The sequence below is a fragment of the Alnus glutinosa genome, chromosome 9, assembly GCF_958979055.1.
Source record: "Alnus glutinosa chromosome 9, dhAlnGlut1.1, whole genome shotgun sequence".
NCBI classification, from domain to species: Eukaryota; Viridiplantae; Streptophyta; class Magnoliopsida; order Fagales; family Betulaceae; genus Alnus; species Alnus glutinosa.
In genome coordinates, this window is record NC_084894.1 from 449,400 (window position 1) to 461,020 (window position 11,621).

The window sequence follows — 11,621 nt, forward strand, 5'->3', positions numbered from 1 at the left end:
CAATACGGCAAAGGCCCACATTGCAAGTATTTTGAATGGGTTGAATAACGCATTTGTGAACGTGACAGCAAGCTTGCATACGAAATGAGGGTGATGATTAAGACTATGGAAGAACTTCACAAACAAGCAAAAAGGGAGAAGCAATCAAATATCCTTTTGTTTGTGTCATGGAGATTATTTGTTACACTTTTGTTTACTTTTATGTATTCGTTTTAGACTACGTTTATTTATTTAGTAGCACCAGATAAAATTAGTCATAATTGTATATAAGCGTCCAATTTTGCCTTATCAAATTCAACATTTGATGAGATAGTATAATCTGTTGATTCATTTTCCATGTGAATCTGCAAGCAATGTTCTTGATTGTTTCAAGCATCACAACCAATTGTCTTTTGTTCCATTCGTGTCAAAATTAATTGCAATGGTAATGATCACTTGCTGCATCTTAATTTTTTTTTAGCAAGTCAGTGCTCAACTTTTAGGTAATAATCAAAGTAGAATTACTACGCCTAACATACATCCACAAAATATACCACATTCTTGTTTGATTGTTCAACTCCACATTATCTCCTAATACATCATTCTAATAACCAAACTTTTGCCACAATATTCCCAGTAATAAATTGTTCTTAATTTCATGCCACAAATTCTAAATAATAACAATTACATGATAACATATAAAGATGGTGGTAATTCCTGCAACCTTGTATCAAAATCTTACATCAAAGCATTTTTTAACACAAAATCTCTCTCAACAACAGGATTCAACTTCTATAGCCATCAACATCCTCCAATTCTTTTCCTCCGAGTAATACTATTAGTATATTAAGTGTTCATTAAAGTTGATGTTGATAGCATGAAGTTGTTCATACTCATAAAAAGTAACTCCTATGAAGAACTAATTATAAAAAAAGATTTCATCATCACAATATTGCATGTAGAGCAAATGGGCTTTGGGAGGAAAGCAGTCCCTTTGGAATAATCATTAAATGAATATTTTTGAACTTTTTGCAATTTTTTTCTTCTTAAAAGTATTCTTTAGTCTGTATTGCACATGACCAAACCATCTCAACAAACTTTATGCTACAAGGTCACATTTGAGTGCTACGTCTTTGAGAGATGCATCCAATTCTAATTCCATGAATTATTGTATTTCCTAATCATCCATCTAAACATCCAATTTGCAAATTAAGTTTTGTGAACTTTCTTGTATAATAATTACCTGCATTGTATAGCAGGCCTAATTAATATCCATTTCATGAATTCAGCCTCTAATTTGATAGGTATGAGTCATTTGTTGTGAATAAATCTCTCTTTCTCTGCTCGGCCAAATTGCATTTTGATATAAAATGCATTGCTAAGAAGAAACTATTAATTACCGCGGGAATAGTTACAGATATAAATGCCTCCAATTTTCAATTAACTGCAAAGAAAGGAGCAATGTCCAACCGTTAGCAATGCCCGAACAAATCAAAGTTCAATCGGTAGTCATGGAACCTATGCATTGTTTTAACACTATCGTAATGCATGTGCCCTACCCAATTCAACCAAATTAATTGACATTATCCCCTAAAACTAGGGTGCCTAAATGACTCACAGAACAAAACCAATTTCTAAAACACTTGAAACCCAACTGAACCCACCAAATTCATAACCAAACCTCCATAATTTTTTGTTTTTGTTTTTTATTTTTAAAAAAAAATCTGACTTCCAAAATACTCCTAACACACAAAACACAGAATACCTATTTCAAATAACCAAATTCAAAATTAACCCATAATCAAAAGAGAAACTAAAAACCTCCATTTGACAAAACAAAATCAGACTAACACATACCTCTTTTTCATATCAGCCTTCCTGACCATCACAGCAGTGGAGAGCAGCCTCGGCACATGATTGGACTCGAACCAATTCAGAGCATGTTGAAGCAAGTGACCGGAAGGCACTATAAAGAATTTAGAGCAACAGAGGACAACAAATTTTACCCAAATAAATTTAATAGAAACAATAAGTTGAGGAATATTTTTCCTCTGCAGTGTTCTTTTTCTCTTCATAAAAACAGCAGATCATCGATGCTAAGAAAAACCAACAGATCAATGCATAAAAACATCGACTCGACTCCAAAAACCAAAATCTAAAGAGATGGAGAACAACTGGAGATCCGGAGATGGATAGAGGAAGGAGGGAAAGATTTGGGAGAATCGAAAACGGTGGCTTTTGGTCGGAGATTCGGAGATGGAGCTGGACGTACCAATGGCGGCCTCATGGGTGGGCTGGACGTACTGATGGCGGGCTCATGGGTGGTTAATGGTGGGGTTGAGGGAAAATGCTTTTGGGAAGAGAATGGTTGAAACGCCGGAGATCTGGAGATAGAGCTGGAAGTGCTGTTGGCGGGCTCTTAGGTGGTCGACGGTGGGGTTGAGGGAAAATGCTTTGGGGAAGAGAATAGTTGAAACGTCGGAGATCCGGAGATGGAGCTGGACGTGCCGGTGGTAGGCGCGCGTGGTTGATTTCACAGTGGGCTTGAGGGAGGAGATGGAGAGAGGGAGGAAAAGATTTGGAGAAGAAAATGGCTCGGTTTGCTCCATTTCAAAGTTGGTTTTTCAATTTTATTTATTTTTTTATTTTTTTCAATGAGAGCTGACGTGGCGTGGTGCCACATCAGCTGTGATGGGCGAGTGATGGAATTTTAAGCACTGGCTAGAATTACTCCACCATGCAAGTGCAGCATCATCGGACTGAGCATGAAAATAATTGAAAAGGATTGTAAGAATTGTGTTCATCCTCGATAGCATGTATACGGCTAAATTAATATCAAAGGATGGTAAGAATTTGTTTAGTAAAACCTATAATTTAGCCATATTTTAAATAATATCAAGCCATATTTCAACTAACCAAAAGCATAGTTGCTTCTTATTCTTGGTCCATTTTATGCGTTCACAAGATTCAACAATGAAACTGATACAAACATAGAACTCAACTTTGAAAATCAATTTACAAGAAAAAAGTACCCAAGATCGAACTTATATATACACAGTTAAAATTTGCTAAACCAAATATGAATAATCTTATATATGTGCAATATCATGACATGTTTGGCTAGATTTGCTCTGCCCATTAATGTTCAATCCCCTCGTCATATAAATATTTTAAACTTCCACCGTTGTCCTCTCCACGTACAAAGAGATCGACTCTCAACTAGCAAATAATAGCAGAGAAAATTATGGTATCTCATGCAGTGCAAAAGATCATCAAATACAAGAAATAATAAGATACACTTAACACCAACCCAATTTCGAAGCTAACTAGCTATATCAAAAACCTTCTATTTCCTGACGTGAACCCTACAGCTTCCTGCCTCTTCGGATTGACACATGCATCGTACGTCCAAATGATGCAATATATTAACATGTGCAAATGCATCTCTAATTTATGTAATAACCATCTACACGATCACATGCCAGAGAAAAAAGAAAAAAAAGAAAAGAAAAAAAGAATAAAAAGGAACTTGATTCAATAAACTGTTTTATAGAGTAAATTTTATTTTACTTGCATATTTCTTCCCGAGAATTTTCAAATGGAAGACTCTCCAAGTTCAAAAGAGTAATATCCGGTTGCAGTCACACCCTAAAAATGACTGGAACAATTTTTAGGAAAATTGTAGAAGCCTACTTCTCAATCACAGTGAAATTATCAAAACAAATGGTTTTACTTGCCGGGTGTGAAACTGTCAAATCAGCCAAAAAAAAATTAAAAAACTACCCGACGGCAAAAAGTAACATTATTTTTAACGCTTCACCCATAAGAAATCTCCATCCTGCAGAGACAAACACTACAACCCTACTGATTTCAAAGGCCCTCCAGCTTTCAAGGTTTTCATTGCGCAATCTAAAGCATCAAATAATTTTGGTTGGTGCATAAAATTTTTATTGAAATAAAATAATATCAATTTAAAAATTAATAATTAAATAAATTATTGTTACATAAGTAATTGGTTGGAAATATTATTGTTGATACTAGACCATATTAATATGAAATAATAATAAAAATAAATACAGTACAAGAGATTAAAATTAAAGCAACGAAAGATCTCACAATATTATATAATCATACAAAAGCGTTGTCTTTAAAGGTACGTTGATTCGTGCCTTCCGGAGTATATAACTCGATGTGATTGAATTTTTTGACACACAACCTCACAGGATTAAATTATAACATCTATCTTTATTAAAGATACATTTTCAAAACCGAAAACTACTAGAACAATCTTTTGATTAACATGAATAGAGGACTTTAGAATACTTTTTCTTATAAAAAAGTTAATAATATAACAAATAGCTTTATTACTTAAAACAAATTCACTTTCAAATAAAATACCCGCTTAAAAATATATATGTTGAAAGCCAAAGAAGAAGGGGTTTACAAATGCATTGAGGAACTCAATATATTGGAAAAAAAAAAATGAGAATTAGTTTTTTCTTTTGTTAAAGACTATGACCAACGGTTAAAATCACACTTCTCTTCAATGACCAACGGTCATAAGTGCTTTAACAGATTTTTTCTACCTTAGCTTCAGTTTGTGTTTGTTTCTTATCAAAGCATCTTAAAAAAAAAAAAAAAAAAAAAAGGGTTAGCTTCATTTTTTTTTTTTTTTGTCCAGGGGTGGCCGAACCACCACATGACTGGCCGGCCATCTCCCTGGCCAAAATGGGGCTGGCCGGCCACCCCAAGCCACCCCTTTTTTTTTTTTTTTTTTTAGTTTTTTCAGTTTTTTTTTTAAATTTTTTAATTAATTTTTAAAGATTTTTTATTTTTTATTTTTTTATATAGTGCCATGTGTCAAACTTCTGGGGTTGACATGTGATGAACCGTTAATTTTTGGACGGAGAAGTTAACCGAGGTACTAATTTGGTCATTTCTCAAAATTGATGTATCATCTGTGATGCGAATTGAAACTCAGAAACTAAAAAATAAAGTTGTCAAAACTCAGAGACCTTATAGTCATTTAACCTTTAAAAAAAAAAAAGAAAAAAAAGAAAGTAAAAGTAAAAAAAAAAGTAAAAAAGCAACGTCTAATTTACTGGCCGCGTCTTCTGCGAAATTTCCTTAATGATGTTGACCACTTTTCCACAACACGGGAGGCCGAGGAATCGCACTTTATACTTCATAGGTGCTGCTGCTGGTCCCACGACGTACTCCCAACCTCTGTTGGGAAAATTAAAAAGACAAAAGAATTTTTGTGGAGGATTTTCGAGACATGGGTGACACCATGTCAAAAAGGTCTCTTGGGGGGTGTTCTTCCTGTTCTCTGCGTCTGCAAATTAGCTTGTAATTCTCCAATGGCGCCCACGAGCGGTCTAAGAGCCTCTTCAACACCTCCGTGGATACCTAGATGGAGATACGATGTTTTCCTCAGCTTCCGCGGCGAAGACACTCGCAGGAGCTTTACGGACCATCTACATGCTGCTTTGGTAGGAGGGAACGGCATTATCACCTTTAGAGACGATAAAAAACTCGAGCGAGGAAACGATATTTCTGAAGAGCTCTCGAAAGCAATAGAAGAATCCATGTGTGCGGTCGTTGTTATCTCAGAAAACTATGCTTTCTCTAAATGGTGCTTGATTGAACTTGCAAAGATTGTCGAATGCAGGAGACAGACAGGACTGAAAGTTTTGCCCGTTTTCTACCACGTGCGTCCCACTGACGTCCAATACCAGAAGGGGAGTTTTGCTAATGCTTTTGCTCGGCATAGAGAGGACCCCGAGGTTGACGAACAGGAGATCATAACGTGGGGAGCTGCTTTGAGAAAAGTGGCCAATCTCGCCGGATGGCATATCGATGATAATTGGTAATTAGTCTTTTCTTCTCTCACCGAGATCATATTTATAAATGAGTTGGAAACTTATCAGTTTTTTAGCAATTAGTATCATCATCTGATCATCATAATCTGCAACGTACACTAAACCCCAACTAGTATACCTAAATTTATTTTATTTTAGTCATACTATGTATTTCTTATTATAAATCGTGTTTATTTAATTTGTAAATATTTTTAGTTACAGATGTCTATTAGAAAATATGCTTTTGGATATGAATTTTTTTTTTTTTTTTTTTTTTTTTTTTTAAAAAAAATAAAGTAGAAAAATTAATTGAATCTAAAAAATGATCTCTAAATAAATTTGTTATTAGTAATAAACAAAATATAAATGATAATTTAATTGAAAAACTCATAAATGAACTAGAAGTTAATAAAAAAGAGTTAGAAGATAATGAAATAATACAACAAAAAGATGACATTGAAAATAATGATAATGATGTTCAAATATGTAATATAATAGTTCTCGATGAAAAAGTTAAGGAAAATTTAGAAGAAAGTAAAAATATTAATGATGTATCTTATTCTATTGTTACAAATATTTATAAATCAGGTTAATGGAAAAATATTGATGCAAAATTAAGAGATTTATTAATAGAAAAAGGTCCCATAAGAGAAGCAATATAAATTTTTCTAAAGATGAGAACTATAGACATTTTTTTAGTACATTTTATATACGAAAGTTATCAAAAGGGGAGAAGCATGATAGAAAATGGTTAATCAATTCAAAAGATTTTAAAATGATATTTTGTTTTTGTTACAAGTTGTTAGAAAGGAAAATATTAGAAAAACTTTAATATAAAAAACTTAAGAAGTAATTTTGCATCTTTAAAAGTGAGCATGATGAATTTTAAATAAAAATATAATATTTAATTTTAAATGAAATGACTGACTTAAACTCTTCTCCTTATGCTCCAAAAATTGTATCGAGCCCCGGCCCCTGGACCTGGATTTGGTCACTGTCTCATCAAAATAATTATCCCATCTTTTTTACAGTTACGAGTCAAAAATTGTCAAAAAAATCCTTCAATGCATAAATAATGAATTGCATAGTAGCGGTTCACTTGCTTCCAAGCTTGGTTTTGTTGGACTTGAATCTCGTCTGGTGGAAGTTATGAAGTTACTCGATACTGGGGAGGGTGGTGTTTGCTTTATAGGGATTCATGGGATGGGTGGGGTGGGCAAGACCAAACTGGCAAACGTCATTTATCATGTGGTTTATCCTCAATTTGAATTTAGATGCTTTCTTTGTTGTAAGAAAGATTCATCCACAAGGACCAGATATAGTCGTCCTCTGAATGATTTACGAAAGCAGCTTATTTCTGACTTATTCAAGGGAAAAGAAATAAATATATTGGATGATGGTGATCTAATCTCTGTGATAAGACACCGAAAGGTTTTACTTGTTCTTGATGATGTGGATATAGAACAAATACAAGCATTAGCATGGAGCCCTGATTTGTTTGGTTGGGGGAGTAGAATCATTTTGACAAGCAGAGATGTTCATTTGTTGAAAAGGCATGCGACTGCTATCTATGAGGTGAAGATGTTGAATGATTATGAAGCTTTGAAGCTCTTCAGTTGGCATGCATTCAAACAACCCTATCCTAAAGAAAATTATAAGAGTCTGTCTTGGAAATTTGTGACTTATGCTCAAGGTCTTCCTTTAGCTCTTGAAGTTTTGGGTAGCTACTTGTTTCGTAGAAAACGATATGAATGGAAAAGTTTCTTGGATCGAATACAAGTACGGCCTATGGAAATAATCATAGATCAGTTACGAAGCAGTTTTGATGGACTGGACGTTTTAGAAAGAGATTTATTTTTAGATATTGCGTGTTTCTTCCAAGGATCATACTTAGTTAGCATAATACATAAACTAGAAAGTTTTGGTTACTTTCCAAACTCCACTATCCCACATCTTAGGGACAAATCTCTTCTAGCCATCTCAAGGGGCAGATTGGTGATGCATGGTTTGATAGAAAAAATGGGTCAGCAAATAGTTGAACATGAAGACAAACATAGTCCTGGTAACCGCAGTAGATTGTGGCATTGGAGGGATGTCCTTTACGTATTGCAGCATAATAAGGTAAGTGGATTAGAGTAGATATATGAACATAAAGTAGAATAATTTCATATATACTAATTAATTCTTCTAATTATTTGTCAAGTATTTTTCACTTGACTAATCTGATTGTTCTTGGGAATAGGGAACTGAACGGGTTCAAGCCATGGTCCTCGACTTCCCTAATAATAGGAAAAAGAAACAATTGAGACTGGATGCCTTCTCAAACATGAAAAGATTGAGAATGCTTAAGATTGGAAACATTGGTTGTGTAGAAAATGTTTCTGAACTTTTTGATAAGTTAAGCACTCTGGTATGGCATGGAGAACTTTCAACATTCGTGCTATCAAATGAATTGCGCATTTTGGAATGGTGTGGATGTCCTCTAAAATCATTGCCAACCAGTTTTGAGCCAGACAAGCTTGTTGAACTCAGCATGCCTTTTAGCCCTATCGAAAAATTGTGGAAAGGAGTTCAGGTAAGATTTTTTGCTTATGCAAATGTGCATTAATATTCTTATTTGTCTTCTGCTTAATTTCTAAATAATTTCATTAGCGCTTAATTGATTTTATCCAATGATTTATTGGGTTATAACAGAGTTTGGAGGATTTGAAAATCATTGACCTGCGTGGCTCTCAAAACTTGATCGAGGCACCAGACTTCACCGGAGTCCCAAGTCTTGAGAGACTAGAGCTTGAAGGTTGTACAAGTTTGTCCAAGCTCCATCCATCTATTGGATTTCTTAAATGTCTTAAACGATTGAATTTACGAAATTGCAAACGTCTTAAAAGCCTTCCAGACTTGATCAGCTTGGAATCTCTTGAGTTTTTTGATCTATCTGGTTGCTCAAGACTCAAGACGTTTCCAGCTATCCTAGGAAATATGACATCTTTGTGGATGCTTAAATTGGACGGTACTGCTATAGAACAATTACCGTTACCATTTGAGCGTTTATCTGGTCTTGAAATTCTGAGTTTAGAAAACTGCAAAAACCTTTCATTTTTTCCCCGTGACATTTCCTGTTTATCATCACTTGAGATTGTAAACCTGAGCGGGAATGAGTTTGCGAGAATACCAGATAGCATTTGTCAGCTTTCCAATCTTGAATCACTTTACTTGAGAAATTGTATCAGGCTTCAAGCATTGCCAAAGCTTCCATTGAGTTTAACATATTTGTACGTTGAGAATTGTCCATTGCTGGAGATGTTTTCGGACCAAATATACACGAGGGCTTTAAGTGATATATTGGTGACCACCGATTGCTCCATAGCAGCATTGTATATTGATTATGATGGTGGCAGTCCCTGCAATATTTTACAATTGGATCTACGAACACATTTACAGAAAGAAGGCTATTGGGTGAGTCTCTTTCTCTCATTTTTACACGAAAAGTTCTTTTTTTTTTAACACAAAAAATCTCATCTTTTTTTTTTTTCACTCTCTTACAGAGAAGCTTTTTTGGTACCAAGGTAATATGTGGGTCGTGGTTGGGACCTGGAATCCCAAAGTGGTTCAACAATAAAAGTGCTAGTTCCTCTGTAAAACTTGAGATGCATCCAGATTTGAATGATAACAGGGAGTGGAAGGGATGTGCTGTGTTTGTTGTTTATGAAGTCCATAAGAGCACTGATCCTACTCTTTGTCACTTTGTTTTTCATTTTGAGACCGACGAAGGGCGTCTACATATACCCTTTGTCCTTCCTGTCCCTAAATTCCCATCTGTTGGGCCAACTGGATTCTGGGTGTATATACCAGCTAAATGGTTTTTGGAACAGTCGAAGAAATTGGATGGATGGAGCTACATTGAGGCTTTAATTTTGACAGACAGCTCGGCTGTGGAGGTGAAAGAGTGTGGGATGCGTGTTGTATGCAGTCAGCATGATGCTTCGGAATTCTACAACGCTTTGAATATTATTGCTCATGGTTTGGATTTAGAGACTTATCACCCTCCTTTATATCGTTTATAATTGAGGAACATCCATGGTATGGAAGCTCGTAAAGTCATCCTCTGAAGTTTCTGGTAAGTCATCCCCTTAATTCCCTCTACTCTTCTGTCACATTTCTTTTTAAAGGAGCTTCATATATAATTTCTTCTTTAATTTTTGTATTTGCTCTTTGAGGAAACTTTGGTCAAGTGAAAACTTGCATGTATATGTGCATAGATCGCAATGGCACTATAGCGCTGATGGAGTGAGTTAATTGGTTTTTTCCTACCTCCAATTTTTACACTCATTTTCCGGTTAATGTGCAGTTGAGTTTAAAGATTTTTATGGAAGAAACATGAATTTGCTCTAACTTAATTTTTTTTAGTAGAATAGTTAGATGTGGCCAACTTTCAAGGACAACCCCTCTTTGGTTGAATTTGCACTCGTTAATTTCCTACTAAATGTGCAGTTAATTAGGTCAAAGATTTGTATGGAAACAATTTGCTGAATATTTATTCTATTTTTAATTCCTTTCAGCATTGAAACATTTGACCAGCTGGAAGTGCCCCAAGAGATGATCGGTGAAGTCGGCTCAAAATTTGGTCTTCTTTTCTTATCATGCTTGAATTTGAATGCATTTCAAATTTTCTACTTTCATCCGAAGTCTCCTCCCAAATTATATACTGCTAATTCAACAATATGGCGATACTGAACAGAAAGCTCTGTTCTCTCTCTTCGTTTCTTCACCTTGTTTTCTTCTTGTTTTAGCTGGATGAGGGAGGAGGGAAGGAGTACATCTCTTCCCTCCTCTCCTCTCTTCTTTTCTTTATGTCTTTTACTGCTTTTGTTGTTATTTGGCTAGAGATTTCTCTAGTTCACGTCACCTTTGATGAGGTTTTATCCGTCATCTTGTACAAGTTATCCTGCCTAGGTTTGTAACTTCAGTATTTTGGTTTCTCTACCGCGCTGTTTACGTCCGCTGCCGTCCTCCCCGCGTTGGTGGTTAATTTTGTCGTAGTTCTTAGATTTAGTTTTTTAAAAGCTAGATTTACGTTCCTACAATGCTTTCTGTTTCACGTACACCCTTCCACCGCACTCATCGGCGTCCCCTCTACCCGATGCCACCGGCCAATCTTTCTTCCGCTGTCCATGCGCCGAACTGTGGATCTCACGCGCCGGCGGGCCAATCGCTGGATTTCCCCTTTTTTTTTTTCTTTTTTTTTTTTTTTTTTGCTGTTTATTTTCTTCTGTATTTTTATGTTACTTGGGTTATTGTCTCATTTTAAGGGAAACTCTTGTATTTGAATTTGTGTTGGTGCTTTTCTTTTATGTTGTTTCAGATTCGGGCTTTAACAGTATTTTTACCACTTCAGCCTTTGAAGGGTGGTGGTTGTTGATCCCAAGTGGAAGTATAGATAGTTTGTCTTATTCTGTACCTTTTTGACTTATGAAACTGCCTCGTGCATCCCCTTGAAAGGATCGGGTCATTTATTTGTCTCATTTCTTACTTTTTGTATATATATTTTAGCATTATTTTGATTTGTTCTGGGTCTGTTGTTGCAGAACCTACCCTTTTTTTCTTTTATAGAATCAGTCACTTTTTTTTCTTTTTAGATAAGGAGCGGTAAGGATCTATAGCATACCCTTTTCCTTAAATTAATTAGGAAAAAAAAATGGCAAGAGAAAAAGCCTTTCATATCCTCGCAAATGATTACACCTGATGTACCGACAAAGCACGGCGACATGATCTTGGTCTATA

The 11,621-nt window shown here is 35.3% G+C and overlaps 1 protein-coding gene across 1 annotated transcript; it reads left to right on the plus strand.

Annotated features, from left to right (window-relative positions):
* The first annotated feature begins 5,150 nt into the window (after positions 1-5,150).
* Positions 5,151-10,509, plus strand: LOC133877620 (disease resistance protein RPV1-like). Its single transcript, XM_062316006.1, has 6 exons — positions 5,151-5,848; positions 6,872-7,961; positions 8,083-8,415; positions 8,535-9,296; positions 9,386-9,957; positions 10,419-10,509. The coding sequence occupies exons 1-5, from the start codon at positions 5,340-5,342 to the stop codon at positions 9,902-9,904; spliced, it is 3,213 nt and encodes a 1,070-aa protein (XP_062171990.1). The 5' UTR covers positions 5,151-5,339; the 3' UTR covers positions 9,905-9,957; positions 10,419-10,509.
* The last annotated feature ends 1,112 nt before the right edge of the window (positions 10,510-11,621 follow it).